Consider the following 17,002-nt stretch of genomic DNA (forward strand, 5'->3'; position numbering starts at 1 on the left):
AATAACTTGACTCTGATCCTCTGGGCACTTCTGCAGGTGTTTAATGTGACATGCATGGGTGAGGTTACACACACATTAAGCATACGGGTTTTACAGGATTTTTGGCACAAACTTTTCCTTGCTTTCAATACATGTTTAACCCACGCTTGGGTAAACACACTGAACTCCTTGCTGCTGCTGCACTCTTGACACATTCCTGCTTACCCATGCCTCCAGCTCTTCAGTTTTCAGCACTTCACCCTAAACATCACCTTTCTGGACAGCCTTGCACCTTTCTAGACTGCTCTGGGGACATGCATCCCCATTCGAGCTGCTTTCCACAAGCCAATTGCTACCAGACGAGGCCTCAAAAGTGCCTGGAGCAGGAGAGGTGTACTCACAGAGTCAGCATCCTTTCCTGCCCTTTCAAATGAACTGTGTCTCTAATCCTTGCACAAAACTGTGGGATTATCCACACCAGTTAATTTAGGTACACATGTTAAGAAGTGCAGATTCCTCCTGGAGTCAACAAAAGGGAAGACATCTCAGAATTTGTAGCAATTTATAGCAGCCAGGTTAGTATTTGAAGTACTGCCTGCTTCAGGATCACACACTGAGGAGATCCTCTTCTCAACCAGTGAGGCAATGAGAGTGGAAGGGTAAAGAAGAAGAGTTGCCTGATAAAGGAGTGCCAATGTGTCCCTACACCAGTGCTGACAGTCTGAAAAAGCCACGGCAATCTAAGGAAACAAGAATAGGACTCTGCCAAGCCAGGAATTCCTTGAAGAAAACTGTAACTGAAGCATCTGGAAGCACTTTAGGCTCCCAGGTATTAATATGTACACAGAGAAAATCATAAGCTAGAATGAAGCAAAATATTATGTTCTTGAATTTGAAAAGCATGCTTGTCTTACTCAAACACTCATTTCCATACCACGTATTTTTTACAGTCTGTGGGGATGCATATATTGCTGTAGCAGCATAAATCAGCCCTGAGCAGAAACTAAGGAAGTATCAAATATTTCAATTCAACGTAGAGAACTTTTATAAGAAACATGCAAATAAACATTTTTATAGGATTCTAGTTTTCTTAGGTTTTCTGTTTCATCTTCCTGCACATTAGAGACTTCTGACACATCAAAGGGAAGGAAAAGAGAAAAGAAAGAAAGGGAAAGGGAAAGGGAAAGGGAAAGGGAAAGGGAAAGGGAAAGGGAAAGGGAAAGGGAAAGGGAAAGGGAAAGGGAAAGGGAGAGGGAAAGGGAAAGGGAAAAGGAAAGGGAAAGGGAAAGGGAGAGGGAAAGGGAAAGGGAAAAGGAAAGGGAAAGAGGACAGGGAAATGGAAAGGGAAAGACGACAGGGAAAGAGGAAGAGAGAAGAGAAAAGAGAAGAGAAGAGAAGAGAAGAGAAGAGAAGAGAAGAGAAGAGAAGAGAAGAGAAGAGAAGAGAAGAGAAGAGAAGAGAAGAGAAGAGAAAGAGAGAAAGAGAGAAAGAGAGAAAGAGAGAAAGAGAGAAAGAAAGACTATCTTATTGTCTATTCACAAAAACTTCAGATTTAAGAGGGACAGATGTCAATATATAAAGGGTCAATATATTTTCTGAAGAGGTACAGCAGTAAAATGGTACTGTAAGTGGGAGCTTTAAATGCTTCACACAAGAGTAGATTTGCTCCCCTTATTGAGGTGCTAGGGAGGACCATTATCACCTGGTTTGGTGATTAAGTGCTTTGACTGGCTTACCAGTATAGCCACAGTGTATCCCGTTTTTTTCATGGAATGGATGAGAGAAGCTGGGGCAGCAGAAGATAAGACCCCCAGCTAATCCAAGGGAATTTTCTTCATTGGTACTCAAAATAAAAGGTACAAAAGCAAAACTAATCTCTCACCTGATGCTGCTTTCTGGATCTCCAGGGTTACAGATGTGGGAAGACACTGCATAAGCAAGCAGATTTCCTCGTACGTCATCTTACTGACTGGGATGCTGTTGATGGTGGTAATCTCATCACCTACAGCCATCTTGCCCATTGATCCCTGATGCAATGACAGATTCAAGAAAATTATAAATACACAACAGACGCTGTGTCACTGGGGCAAAGATTGCAGGGAAGCAATTAAGTGCTTATGAGCAATATTCCCTATTTCACATCACTGCAGAGAACAGGTACTACTGCTGTGCGTTTGCCAACATGCAAATAAAGAGTAGACTGCTTTTGCCAAGAGAGGAATTAATAATCAGACTCAAACAGGAAGGTCAAAAGAACTGCCAGTTTCTCTGAAGGATCAGTATCAAGATGGAGAACACAGAACTCCTCATAAAATGGAATTGGGATGAATCAGCCCTGCTTTCTTCAGGGCTGGAACTTTGTCTATCATTTCTGCATTTTATGAATGAATTATATTTCTGGTCACAAAGTGCCACTGGACCAATGAGACTCTCCTAAATAACTAATCCACACAGGAACTGAGCTTCTAAGCCAAAAGATTAAATTTAATGTTTCTAACCATTGCTCAGTAAGTCAGAGAAAAAGGCTGGAATGTAACCCACATCCCTAGCTCTCACTGCCCAATTCAAACTGCTGCCACATATCTCTTCTTACCTTAGTGACCACCAACTAGATTGAAAATGCTACCCACAGTTTTGTACAGCTGAGTATCTTTCCTCTTTCTGCCCTTTTGCATTTAGATCACAATTCTACATGTGGGGTGAAGGAGAACTCACATTAATAAGAGAATGTATGAGAAGCAGAAGAGCAAGGTCATACTAGTACTACCATGGCACTTGGTAAACCAGGCCAGCACTTAAGGCCTCCTGGTAACAGATCTATATAACACAGAAATACATGTGTATAAAATAATAGAGCATAATAAACAGTTTTACCACCAGGTTTTACTGATTTGCCTTCGCCCCCAGTAAGGAAGGAAGGAAACAAAAGAACAGCACTCCCTCAAAGATGGAACTGTGAGTGAGGAAGAGTTAATCTTAGTAGATCTGCCTCTTGTCGTTCTTAGTTTTGAATCAGCCAGGGAGCATTTCCAAATCAGAAACACTTAACAGTAGATTCAGAACAGTACAGGATGAGATGTTTTTCCCAGCAAAGACAAACATCTCCCTTGCACTTACTCTCAGCAGATCACTTGCATAATATTAAAGATACAAATACTAACCCCTGCAAAGCAAAAGCAAATCACAACAAGGCAACCCAAATAAAAAATTTACCATTTCTGCTGCTCCACCTGGCCGCAGCCCTGTGACAACAACCTTTAAGGGCACAGCCTGGATTTCCAAATCCAGGCCAAATGACTCGTGCTCGTTGCGAACCAGAGTGACTATTTCACCCTGACCCTGCCCAGCACCATTGGGTGCTTCACACTTCTTGCTGTGAGGGAGTGTCCTTGCAACAGGCTTGTTGTAAGACCCATGCTCCTCTGCCCTCTGTCTCTGAAGGCTTCGGCACTCAGTGCTCATCATGCTTTTCACTCTTGTGACTGCTCTGTGCTCAAGTTTTGGCGATCTCTTGGATTCAAGTTGTGCTTCTCGGAGCTCCTTCAAACTCAGGCTGCTAAGACGAACTTCAGGCATACTTGAGTAATCGAATGCTATGATGGGAAAGAAAGGAGACTCAATTTGTTCCAGCATGCTGTCTGCAGTCTCCATGGAGTTGCTGAAGACAGGTGAAGATGTCTCTGTGCTACTGTATCTAGATGACTCGCTGCCCTGGCTCTCATCATCAATTTCTATGGATGAGGTTGTAATGACAATGCCAGCATCCTCCTGGCTCTTTGCCCTCTGGCTTCTTTGAAAGTGGGAACTTTCATCATCATCACTAGCATCACCATCATAGAAAACAACCCTCCTCTGACGATGGAAGGGGCTGCGGGAGGACTTGGGGCTGTCACTGAGGATGCTGGGTCGGACAGGCTCCATGTGCTTGTTGTGAAGGCTGGATGCTCTCCCACCAGTTGGAGAAGCCAGGCCATTTGCTTTTGCCACTGCTGCTTCTCTAGCAGCTAGAAAAAAAATTAAAAAAAAAAAAAAAGGTTATACTTAAATTAGATTTATAGATAATCTTTAATACGCATATCTGACTGCAGCAGAGTATATGTGGCTCTGTTTGCAGAGGAAGCTTAATGTTTCCTCACGAAGCAAAAGATAAGTTTTTTCATAGCCCCCTTTAACTACATCAAACAACAAGATAGGGAGATAGCTCCACAATTTATGGGTAATTCCTGAAATCAGTTCATGGCACATTTGCTTCTATTTTCGGTTTATTTCTAAATTATGACTATGACCCAAGGAAGAAAGAGATGCAAATTCACATGTGTATTTTACTTTAAGCCACAAAAGGTCTTTCACGTGTTGCTTAGCTCAATGCTCAGCTTATAGCAAGTGAAAAAACCTTTCCTGAACCAAGAAACAAGTACAAACCAATCAATTTCAAATTAAAGACTAATAAACCTTTCCCATTAACTCCTTAGAAATAACTGCACCTTATTTTGTAGAAACTTTTTTTGTTTTGCTTTGTTTTATGTTTTTTTTCAAATGCAACCATGCTTTTAAGCATTAAATAATGAATTTCCAGAGAAAAAGAAGCTGTAGACAAAGACATTACTTGAGAAGTAATGGAAAACTAGAACCACACTTTGGTTTTGAAATCAAGTGCATGTCAAAAAGGAAATGTAAAATTATTTCAGTCAATTACAATGGAGAGAAGGATATGTGCAAAACATCTGACATAAAACTGAACATTTGATTGCTTTTACACTGCTATATGTGACATTTTGAAACTGCATATTTGAGAAAGCTATGAACACTTTTATTTAAATGTAATGAATCAGATAATCACCCTTCAATAAAAAAAAACAATCCTGCAGTGCTGTCAATCTACTTTTGGCCAAACATATCAAATAAAGTAATTTTCACATAATCACAGTAGCAATTTGGACAAAATACAACAGAAACAAGCATTTACGTGCACTGTTGTAGATCCCTTCCATTTTACAGCATTTCATGTGATAAGCACTGGGGCTTGCACCATGCTGCCACACATTTCTTACTAGTGCAGGAATCATTGTAGCTCTCCTGCAAACGAAACCAGAGCTCATTGACTCTTCCAACCATTAGCCAAATGACCAGACTCATTTCTGTCACTTACTCAGGTTGCCAGGAAGAAGAGAGCCATCATCCAACAAACTGTTCCTGTTTTTCTGACGGAGCTGCTCTTCGTTGCATGAGCCGGTTACAGCATCAGAAAATGGGAGTTGGGTTGTACCATCGTGTGAGAAGTATTGGGAAAGCTCTGCCTCAGAGCTGACAGATCCCTGCTGGAAGGAAGTGAACCTGATGACCAGCCATAATCGATGCTTAAAGCCCTTGTCTACATGCAGGCACTACAAACTCCACTCACATTTCCATTCCAATAAAAGAAGTTTGAAGCCAATTTTTAAAGTAGAGGATTTGTCAGTATACTGAAAGGCAAACTCTCAAATTTGGGATGGCTGAAATCATGCACATCAATACATGCTTAGCCAGTAAAATAAATAAAAAAGGGTTGTGAATCCCACTACTTTGCAGACACGGTTCAGTGCAGAAACATGGGAGGAAACCATCCACTTGTGTAATTCCTTTTACATGCCTTCTGCACTGAGGGACAGGAAGAGATTGTAATGCTGGACACAGTTTGTATAGCTTCTCTGGCTTTCCCAGGAAAACCAGGGACTTTTCCACTGCCGTGGCTATATAAAAAGACCAAGCACACCCAGGGGATTAGGTCTCTCCTCCTAACTTCATCTCTGTCCCACAAAGCAGGGGTGCCTTTGACATGGAAGGAGGTGCAAACCTACAGCTTTCCCTGACATACTTCATACATCACTCCCAAAGGTTACAGCCACAACACCAAACAGGACCTTACTGCTGTCACAATGCAAACTTGGCATAAGAAACAAACCATTTTATGGAGCCCTTGTAACAGGGACAGGGCACAGAGGTTTGGTTTTGAACTCCTTGATCAATTAAAAGCTTCTGTAAAAGCTGAATTAGAAGCAGACGCTGTATTTATTGCATCTAATCCTTTTACCCGGCTTGCTGGCTCCAGAAAACGCTTCATAGTCCAGCTGAGGGGAGATGAGGTCTCTCCTTGTTTGGCCTTCACATTAGGAGATGGGCTTTTTTGTACAGCTCCTGTTAAACACATCTTAGTTAGATCTCAGAAATTAAAGTTGTGGTCTATATATTGAAACAAGCTCCTCATTCACCTCCTGAGCTGGGGGTTGCCTTTAATTCCACTTATTATCTGAGTGGCTTTCCTAAAATTATATTTATTTACATTTCACAAGCTCTCACTTTGATCAGGTGAAATATTATCATATACATGGGTTACACAAGCCAGGCCCAGGACACAGTTATGAACAAAAGATGAGCAGGAGGCTTCCTCACCCATTGAAGCATGTTCTTGAGTAGGTACAACCTTGAAAGACAGATTAGCTGCCACTGGCAAGGTCAACTTCAAAAAAAGGTCTTACCTGACACAGATACAAAGAGGATAAGTACACATCTATCTAAAATTCAACCTCTTATTCTCTAGGCCATATCCAAGAAATTGCTTTTATCTGTGAGACTTGATGGAGTTCTTAGTCTGCAGTTCAAAACATCAAATGAATGCCAGAACGCACATGTCATTATGACATGACCCCGAAGATTAAAATGTAGTTCAAACATATTGTTCAGGATGCAGTATCTGGACTTTTTCAAATGGACACAACAATACTTTCTCTGTGTTTGGTTGGGGTTTTTTTGCCACCCACGTGGATGTGTACACAGATGAAGTTTATTCCTTCTGTCCTTTCCCTACCAGGGACATTGTCTTTACTGTTCATCCTGAAGAGACCAACCACCTCTTGGCAGCCCTGCTTTCATGGTAGCCTAGCAAAGTAGCAAAGCAAGTAACGTGACCTATAAGAGTTGATCCATCTGAACTGGATGTTTTTGCTAAAATTTCTGCAGTACACAGAGTTATTACACCCTCTCAACTGTTCTACATCTACAGTTTAGATGCTGGAGAACCCAAGAGCATGTCTTTAAACCTTCCTGCATCTTGAAGAGGGCACATTTTAGGAAAGAACATATTGCTACCTGTGATGTGAGAGGAGCTGCTGTCCTTGCTCTCTCGATGGGTTGTTCGTGCAATTGCTTCATCCATCTCCTGCTCAGAAACCTAAAGTCAAGTGGAAGACAGTGATCAAACTGGGTAGATGAAATGAAGACGTCTGACCACTTACCACTAAAAGTACATGATTCATTTCAGATATTTCATTATTTTTAAAGATGCAGTAAAGACCTAGTTGAGAGCTCCTTAGTCCTTGGTTCCCTAATTCAGACTCCCTCTATAATGCTCTCCTGCAGAAACGAGGAGCCAGAAGCCTGCTGACTTCATGAACAGCACATCCAAGTGCCACATCAGGCAAAAAAATAAAACAGTACAATACTTCAATCAAATGAAACCTTTACAGCAGAATTTTAACTCAATAAAGTGCTGTACTTTGGTTAATAGAGAAAACATTACTTTAAAATAGACAAGGACTGCTTTGTACAAGCATACATCAGCAACAGAAGATGTTTTGCACTTAATCTAGCGGAAGAACACTAGACTTCCTGAGATATTAACTGTCATTTTAATTTTCATTTCTCCTTGCTTTTAAAAAGAAAACCTAAATTAGTAATTTTTAATTAATTTTTCTCTGTTTTAAGACTAAATACTGATTTATCGTATTTACTAATTTTGTCCTGAATTATTGCCACGGACTTGATACCTATTAATGGGAAACTCCATATGGTTTTATAACAGAAATGAGGAGTCTGCATGAATATATATCTAAAAACAGAAAGCAAGTTAATTCTGTTGAATATAACTTCTATACACGTTACATTGCTTTACATGAATTAAGATTCAGCATAAACAGAGACTAGAAACTTGAATCTTTCTGAACCATGAAGATTTGAATGCTTCCTAAGCAAACTCAGCAGTTTAAACATAGTTTAAATGCTGCATTCACACAGAATAACAAGAAGAAAGAAAATTTTGTGGTATTTCTCTTGGAAATGCATGAAAACACCAAACTGAACATATTCAGTAACAAAATGTACTGTGGGTCTTTTGTGTCATAAAATGAGACATTAAGTATAAAAACGTCTAAAATAACATAAGCCTTTGTAGAAATACATTACTGTTTCAGCCTGTGGCATGACCTTGCAGCAAACCAAAAGCCTCTGGGCTCCTGAGGCACAGGGAGTTCCTACAGGACATGGTCCAAGCCCTGACAGTGTGCTCCAGGACCTTTACAGAAACCTTTGGGTACCAGATGTCCCAAGAGCTTAACCAGGTGCTGGGCAGAGAGATATATCTGCTTAAAAAAAAACCAACCAGAAGTCCACAATTCTATTAGCTCTGCCAGTTGAGACTTTTAGCATCCTCTACACCTCAGGCAGATGAAACTGGAGACAGACAAGACAATTCCTAGCTACTATCTGCAGGCTGGGGTATTATTGAGAGCAAATAAAATAAAATAAAATAAAATATAAAAAACAACACACACTTCTGTAGATCCCCCAGTGTTATCAGAGAAAGGGTGTCACTGACATAAAGAGCGGTCTTCACATGGACACTCTTTCAGAGATACTGCAATGAGGAACTGAGGATTCAATACTTCCTGGGAGGAAAGAATGCTTTAGGATCTTTCCAGCTCAACTTTAAGCTTTCCTTAGCATTTCTTGGCAAAGGTTTTGTTGTCATTTTAAGTATCACTTATGGAAAACTGTAATGTGAGCCACCTAAAAGTTTCCCTCTGTTACTGAGTAATAGCAAGCAACCAGCCTAACTCAGGTCATCTTCCAAGGAGATACCTGGTTAGGTCACTCATCAGCTTCCAGGCCACCACCACAGAAAGATGAAGGATGGAGGGGAGAGGGCAGCCTCCACTCCAGGGAGTTTTTATTTCATGCTACTTACAGACTCACCAAAAAGTCTATATGCTTTGATAATGCAGCCAAATTGGATCATCTTGCTGGTTCAGCACAGCATACAGAGTCTCTAGAAATACTGTTATCTTAGGCTATAAGCCCAGTTCTCATCCTTTCATGCTTACCTTTAACAGAACCACAGCCTCTTTTTTCTAGAAGCACAAGGCCTCACAGCAACAATAATAGACTCTGGGCAGTGGACCCCTATTTGTCTATTGTTTGTATATTTGATTTAGTAGCAAATACCCAATTAATTATAAAATAAGAAACCTGAGTTCTCCTAGATATAGATTTATTAAGGCCTCCATTTGTAGTTATGAGTTCAAAAGTCAGAGCTCTCCAGACTCACTAATGCAAATATTTTTACAGCTTCATTCTTGTTTAAACAGGAAGGTTTTGTACACTTAGAAAATTCTTTGAAATATTGAAATAAAAGAAGTTGTTATTCCCTATAGCTTGGTTAAAAGGCTTTTATCTTCTATCATCAATTTTTAAAAATTGCTTGAAAATACACATTTTGTAAACACAGCCTTATTTCCAAATTGCCCTTGCACAGATTTCACAGTAGCAGTACATTCCAGATTCTCACATTTTAATTCCTGAAGGAAAACTTTGATCTTTGAACAGATTTTATTTTTTAAAAAACAGTATTCCTGCTAATTTGTTATAGTTGATCAGTTCAATCTGTTGATGTGTATATTTCTGGCCCCAAGTTATATTCTACTCAAAGACAAACTAAGTGCAAAATGACATTTAGGAGGAAGAGAGCACTTGTACTGTATTTGCATTGCCACTTAGTCCAAGTACCAAGAAAGATGGGAACACTTCAGTCAAGTAATTCCAGGAAAACTGCATTTGATCAGTGGGTGACTAAGTGAAAAACAGCAGGGACAGTCCAGCATTGCTACATCTTAAAAAACTGGAAGGCGTCGTTACAATCCTGACTTCTTGCACAACACATGGCATAGAGAGAAAATTTCAGTGTTCTCTATTTGCTGTTTTATTGACAGTAAGAATTAAATTACAGTAAGCAACACATTTTCTCCTCACCTTTGGGTTAGGATGCCGACTAATGATTAGGCTGACTGGACCTGGACCACATTCACTCAGGATGGCGTAGGCTTCACTTAACGCTGCATGACGTAGACTCACTGAGTCTGCCTCCAGGATCTGGTCACCCCGACTGAAAAGGGACATTGAGCCAGTTAATCACAACTGCCTTTTACAAAAATATTTCTGCTTTAAACTTATGGCCAAGGTTTTTCATAGATACAAGTGTCTGGAAAAGATCTGACTTGCAAGAAGCCAGGCCTGCTCTTGCTTCAAGTGACATGATTTTAAGTCCTGCTGACTTCATGAAGGAGGTCCAGAGATCCTTTCTGCCCTTACTGTCAGTGCTACAAACCCTTTTAAATCAACAGAGAAAACTGGTTGCATTTGGACCAGGGGGAAAGCAAACTTCAGTTCCAGTTCTGCATTCAGATACTTCCTATACAGAAAAGTAAAAATTGGATTCAGATGGGCTGTTCCCTCCCATCATATTGAGTTACTTAACACAAACATTGATAAAAAAACCCCATGATTTAGACGCAAATTTATGAAATTACTCTAAGAAAAAATTGAGCACAATTAGCCTATATTTGCTTCAAATTAACATATAGAACCCATTAAAAAAGTCCCCTCCTGAAAGGAAAGCACAGATTGTTTAGTTTTGTTTTCCCTGATTTCTTAACTGTTGCTCAGACATCTGGAACTATTCAAAAGAAAAGATCATCAACTAGGGATATCATTAAAGCATTCTCCATAATTACTAAAGCAATTGCTTTAAACAGACACTCTCAAAACAATCTACTACTGTTGATTTATGTTGGGCTACTTGTGACAATGGAAATGAGTTTGCACTGTGACTCCACATGCCAAAGGCAAAATGTCAGCTGCATGCCGCAGCTTTCAGTAACCTGTACTATTGGTACAAGCTCAGGAAAGCAAAAGGTGACCCACCAGTTGTGCAATCATGCCACTGCTCTGCCTACCATTTGTATTAACACAGTTCTTAGAAACTACACAAATGCAGTAACTTAGACCAGCACATGACTGAGAGGGGGAGCTCAGAAATGGGGGAGCTGGATTCAAACCTTTCCTGGTATCACAAAGCCAGTATTTGATAAACGAAGTTTTCCAAAAAATCAAAACCATCCTGTTAAATTTTGGCTGATGGAACCATAAACAACTGATGGGACAACAGAAGCAATGCCTCGAAGAAGCAAGCTAGAAATCTGGGAAACATGCCTGGATATAATCAATCACTTAAAGCTAATAAATGATACAGCTGTCACCTGTAAACAAAACCAGCACTCAATTTTTTCCAAAAAGGCTTACAAGAGAGCAAGTTAGCATTAAATACCGTCTCCTATAGGCATTTCTATACTGTAGGAACCTTAATGGTTTTTATGGGGATGCCACCATAAAATTAGCTTTTTCCCTTATTCTAAAAAAATCAGAATGATCTATCACTTTTCCTGGTGAGCAAGGAAACAGAAAGGCATTCTGCACCCATGTGAAAGCAAGGCATTAGCTCAGCCTCTCTGCACCAGTGCCTGTGCCACATGTTCAGTGCAAATCGTGAAGTCCCAGTGGGTCTTCAGCACAGCCTCCCCTCCCAAGCAATGCTCCCAGTGCCCACCAGCTTTTATTCTTTCTACCTTTCTGTGTTTTTATGCAGAAATACTGAGAGGTGGAAGAATTCCTCCAACGGTTTTTAAAACTGAAGCCTCCAGGAAAGGAACAGCAAATAACTTTCTGTCACTTAATCCAACATGAAGCTCAAGAGAAACCCAGGAATGATTGCTTTTCTCTCTTATGGTTCCTTAAAGACATCCAGACTACAATACAGAGTAAATGAGACGGGCAAATCAGCCTGCAGCAATCCTGGCAGACAGTACAGGCAGAAAAAGTGCTGCTGCAGCCATGGGCACAGTCAGTTGCAAGAGCATCTCCTCTAGCTCTTCTTACGAGATTTTCAGGTGGCTGAACTTCTAGCAGAGCTCTGCAAAATTCCTTCCATTCTGGTGTCTCTGCAGCTCTGATCAAACGACATGAGGCTGCGCTCTTGCTGCTCCCCTTTCTCAAAGCTTAGCTCAGCTTTCTGTATAGAGAATTTAAAAAACCCACAAGCTGTAATGATTGTGCTGCTTCCAACTCACAGAATAATGCTTCCTAGGTATTTAATATCAGTTTGGAATGTCTTTATTTCAATGTTTTCTTTTTGGTGAACTCTTAAGTATAAATCCCCTCCCTCCTACATCAACCAATTGGTGAAAACAAAGCCTCAACCAATTTTATTGTAAAACCACTCCAGCATGTTTTTGCTTTAACCAACCTTAATCTGCCATCCATTTTAGCCACAGACCCTGGGGCCAGGCTGTGGATGTATATCCCCGGAGAACTGTTTTCCAGTGTGAGACAACAGGCACCAATGCCAAGCCCAACCCCTGGCTCTGTGAAAAACAAAAAGCACAAAGAAAAGTAGCAGATTGTAATCACACAGGACACGAAAGTGTTTGTGTTCCCACATCCCATCTGAGATCAAGTCTCATGTATTGTTTTAGGGCTGGCCTTAGGTGCAGTCAGTCAGGAAGCCAAGGCCAGCAGTGGAAATCAGGATTGAAAATATCTGATCCTGACTGTTTCTGGAGATCCATCACTCCCAGAAGATTTTCTGTGTGCCGTGGGAACCTCCTGGAAATGTCACACAAGGTCTGATCTGGTCCAGGGCACAAAGGAGTGGGGGCAGCAATCCAATAAAGATGTCACTAGAAATTATTGCAGAAAATGTGAGCACAGAAGATGCTGCCAACTTTACTGCTCTCTGTTGTTAAATAACTGCATGCATGAAGAAAGGTGAGGCACTATCTCCGGTTCACTGAGTATCCTCTTTCACCTTTGCTCTCCTTTAGGCAACAGCACTCCTGAAATAGGAATTCCTGAACATCTTGCCTTCTCTCTCCATGTTTTTAATCAAACCTTTAAAATCAGCACATATTAAAAGTGCCTGTAAAATAGGCACTTTTGTCCTACCACATATAACATATGGTTTAAGTTTCTCTTGTGCAATTATTGATAATCAGACCAACCCTGAGGTAGAAGTTCAAACAGCTCATCTGGGCAATTCTGAGCACTCTATGGGGCTTTGCTTTCCCCAGAGCTGCCTTTTACAAGAAGGGCATGGCTATTGGGGCTACTGAGAAGCTGATTCATGTTTTGACTGATATCTCACAGCTTCCCTCTTTCAGCAGCACAGAAAGTGAGTGATACCCATAAAAGTCTGCTGTCTCTGGAGCAGCAAAATGTGGAAGAGGAAACTCTTCCCCAGTCCTGTGGTTCAAAGTCAGACGGACATGGTAGGTGCCCATGGGAACCTCCAGCCTATTCTCCAAAACTCCCCTAAGAAGCAGGAATTCAGTCTTCAAGCCCACTTTAGTGGGACCCCACCTTTGTTGAGTGTCACATCCATGACGATCCTGTCCTTTGGGCCAGGCCCTTTGCGGGTGGAGGAAGAACCATCAGCTTCATCAGGTCCAGGGCCAGGCATGCCACCACTAGCACTGGAGCTGGGGGAGCTGGAGCGGCTCAGCAGGGTGGGGGTCACGCAGGGTGTCAGGCTCGGGCTGCGCAGCCGCGTGCGCACGGTCAGGGTCACCACACCTTTCTTGAGTTGCTGGAGAGGTACGAGAGAACCCAGTGAGGCAACACAAGACACCACCACCTTCCAGGAAAGCTGCACACACAGTGTGATTTTTGTGGCAGCAGAAGAGTACGAAGCTGAGGGTACGAAATGGCACTGAACAAAGAGGAGAGTGAAATTCTCCCATACTACTTCCATGTTACCTTAAACCTCTGAATGGCCTCCTGATGGGTCAGTCCTTGTAGAGACTCTCCATTAACTTCTAGGATTTCATCCCCTGGTAATTAGATATAAAAAACCCAAAGTCAGCAATATACAAGACTATGGAGATGTAAAAAAATCTTTCCTATAGGTAAGGAGATCTGTTACTATGAGGATTCCAGTTAAGTGTTCAGTAAAAAGTCTTTTACTGTTCTCAGCTTATTTTCACGTGTTCCATGCCTTTACAAGTTAATAGTGATGAATTACCTGAGTAAAGACTGCTGTTCAGCAGATATCCTTAACATGGCATTCTCATATTAGTAAACAAGTTGAAAACACGACGGATTTTAACTGTTCTGAAAACAGATACTCATAATACGAAGTCCAAAGGGACTATAGAACTCCCTTTCCTTTGTGAGCATCAACAGGAGAAATGATAATCTAAGTGGGCTCCACAGCACATCACTCCAAAGTTGGTTCAGAGGAACCTAACCTTAATCACACACACACAGAAAGCAAATGTGCCCTCTGACTAAATACCTGTGGATGGACAAATGTACAGCCCCCACAGTGCAATAGCAAATGCCATTCTCACCCCAGTGAACACATCCTGTTACATTTCTACGTGCTTCCAGGCTTTGGGTCTTATAGTTACAACCAGCTGTGTTGATCTACCTTCATTTTATCAAAAGGAGGGTCAACATGATACAGATCCACTTTCTGTAATTTTACTTGTATCTGTGCAAAGTTAGATGTGGTGATGTCATCAGCCAAGACTAGCCTTCCTCTCCTATCTTAGTCCCAGTGGGGCGAAAAAATAAAAAAAAAAAGAAAAAATGTGTGTGAGTCCTCAAGAGCCTGCAATGATTTGCTGGGTTTATGGGACAGCTGCTACCTCTTGGCTTCTCATGGTGAGTACACAACGCATGCTGCAGGGACACAAGTTTCCCTCTGGCAGCAGGTGTGAAAATTGGCACCATAAGCAGCCTCAAATACAAAAAGTGTGATGAGATGCAAAGAGGAGCATGATAATGACACGAGATGGAAAGAAGTAACACAGGAGCAGCTTTCTGTGGAAGTTAACACAACCCCTGCAAAAGAGTTGTGAACTACCACTCTAAACTCATGGTCACTTTATATTTTTCAAGAGTGTTTTTCTGCCAAGTTCCAGCACAGAACTTGGACTATGGTGCAAACACACAGAGCAGGCTACACATCCAATTCAGATATCAAGACTGGAAAAGCAGTAATAATCAGGATATATCTGTTTCTCTAACCAGCTGGGCAACCGTACTGCCAATCTCATCCTTATTGTTATGGTTCTTATGTGTTGATTCATGTCAAAATGATACCAACAGGCTCAGCACAAGGGCCCAAAACATCTTCTCCCATACACATCCCTCTGTATAACCCTTCTAGGACCAGCATCTTTTAGCCAGATATTGGCTGAATAGACATATTTCACTGCTATCAATGACCCTCTCCACCTGAAGAATTGCAGCTTATGGCATAGGTAAATAAAGTTCACTGAAGAAAAAGGTTTTAAAAAAAGTTATACTGTAGTTTCTCAATCTCAATATGCAGTATTATCAAGTTAACTGCTATTAATGATCTTCCCCAAAACAGATAAACAGGGTGTGTTACATCCTCCACAGACTCTTGCTGATGGTGAGGTGTCTAAATAAAGCTGTACTTGAGTTTTCCTGCTGGACTGAAATAATATCCCACTGTGGTCCTTTATATACACTGGATTCTCTCTACCATACCTTCTTTAAGCCTTCCATCAGCAGCTGCTGCTCCATTTGGGAATATAGTCTTCACGAAAATCCCCATGCGTCCACGAGCAGAATCCTGACCTCCCACAATGCTGAATCCAAGGCCCTACAGAAAAGAAGACACACAGGTGGCACCATATGCCATTATCACCTGAGTGAGAAAGACTGCCCATAACACAGAAGACAAAGGAAAGATGAAAACCTAACTGCTTCTGATGAATTGCACTGCCATCTTGCTCTCTGCCTGCAGTTCCTCGTTTACTTTCAGTCTAATATCAACACAGTTATCAGCCCAAAGAGTAGCAGCAAGCCCCTTAAGCTGAAATAGCAAAAATGCTATTTCGAGATAACTTTTTTTTCTTCAGCACTGTGCCAATGGCTTTACGTTATCCTATTCCCATTTTAAAAACTGTAACACATTGCTTTTAAATTGACAGACAGTAGATTCCCACAGTAGAATCCTGGAGATCTATATCCAGGATTAACTGTAGCTTTCTCTGCTGTCAAAGATCCTGCATTTCCTCAGGAAAACGAAAAGCTTAAGAACATGACATAAGGTCAATGCTGTAATGTCAGGAATGTAGCTGGAAAGGGGGCTGGTGTGGGGAGGCTGACATGTCCATGTACATTTTTAATTATTCTGGAGACATGTACCATGCTGTATTCAAATAAATCTAGATCAACAAATTCCCCAGAGCTCCATCTGTTAGCTCTTGCCCCTGCACTGCCCTGGCTGGCTGTGGGACTGTCTTGCAAATCTGATCGGGGAAAGGATGAGCACAGCAGAACAAACCTCTCCCCCTTCTGCTGAGTTATTTCCCAGCCAAATCACTTCCTAGATCTATTTCCTCCCCCGACCTCCGTATTTCTCCTCTTGTCACTGCTACACACGTATCTTACAGAAAAAAGAGAAAAGTCACCAACCAGGTGGACAAGGGAAGAGAAAAACTGTTGTGGTTCAGTGATCTGAAGCCACAGTTATTATTAGTGCCTTGGGCTGTGCCCTCCAGCTGAGTGATGCTGCCAGGGCACTAACACTGTGTTAACAACCCAGTGCAACAACCAGCTCTTTTGTTTTACTCCATGAATATAAAGCAGACTACCAGTTATGAGCTTCTACTAAGTTGATAAGACATTTCTGATTTCTAAAAAGGAGGTATCTTAGCTCCCCCATGCAACACAAAATAACTGTTTACTGTCCAATTAACAACTGCAACCTACAGAAAGGAGGTTGGCTTCCAGCCACAAACACAGCGACTCTGTGGAAAAACTTCAACTCCCAGGTCAGCACAGAGGTAATAAAGCAAATGCTACTGCACAGAGTGTAGGCAGTGCAACCCCTAACAGAGGTGAT

General features: G+C 41.4%; 1 protein-coding gene across 6 annotated transcripts in view; it reads right to left on the bottom strand.

Annotated features, from left to right (window-relative positions):
* Nucleotides 1–17,002, bottom strand: part of PDZD2 (PDZ domain containing 2) — a 201,353-nt gene that overhangs the window by 18,124 nt on the left and 166,227 nt on the right. For 5 of the 6 annotated variants that reach the window (XM_071731274.1, XM_071731273.1, XM_071731271.1 and 2 more), the window contains 10 exons: nucleotides 15,640–15,754; nucleotides 13,876–13,949; nucleotides 13,480–13,705; nucleotides 12,368–12,485; nucleotides 10,039–10,171; nucleotides 7,105–7,186; nucleotides 6,050–6,153; nucleotides 5,129–5,297; nucleotides 3,193–3,983; nucleotides 1,862–2,006 (listed from right to left, as the gene is read on the bottom strand). In XM_071731274.1, the coding sequence (XP_071587375.1) occupies nucleotides 1,862–2,006; nucleotides 3,193–3,983; nucleotides 5,129–5,297; nucleotides 6,050–6,153; nucleotides 7,105–7,186; nucleotides 10,039–10,171; nucleotides 12,368–12,485; nucleotides 13,480–13,705; nucleotides 13,876–13,949; nucleotides 15,640–15,754 (1,957 nt within the window). The remainder of the gene's footprint in view (nucleotides 1–1,861; nucleotides 2,007–3,192; nucleotides 3,984–5,128; nucleotides 5,298–6,049; nucleotides 6,154–7,104; nucleotides 7,187–10,038; nucleotides 10,172–12,367; nucleotides 12,486–13,479; nucleotides 13,706–13,875; nucleotides 13,950–15,639; nucleotides 15,755–17,002) is intronic. The other variant, XM_071731272.1, reaches the window with a different exon arrangement.

The sequence above is a fragment of the Heliangelus exortis genome, chromosome Z, assembly GCF_036169615.1.
Source record: "Heliangelus exortis chromosome Z, bHelExo1.hap1, whole genome shotgun sequence".
NCBI lineage: Eukaryota > Metazoa > Chordata > Aves > Apodiformes > Trochilidae > Heliangelus > Heliangelus exortis.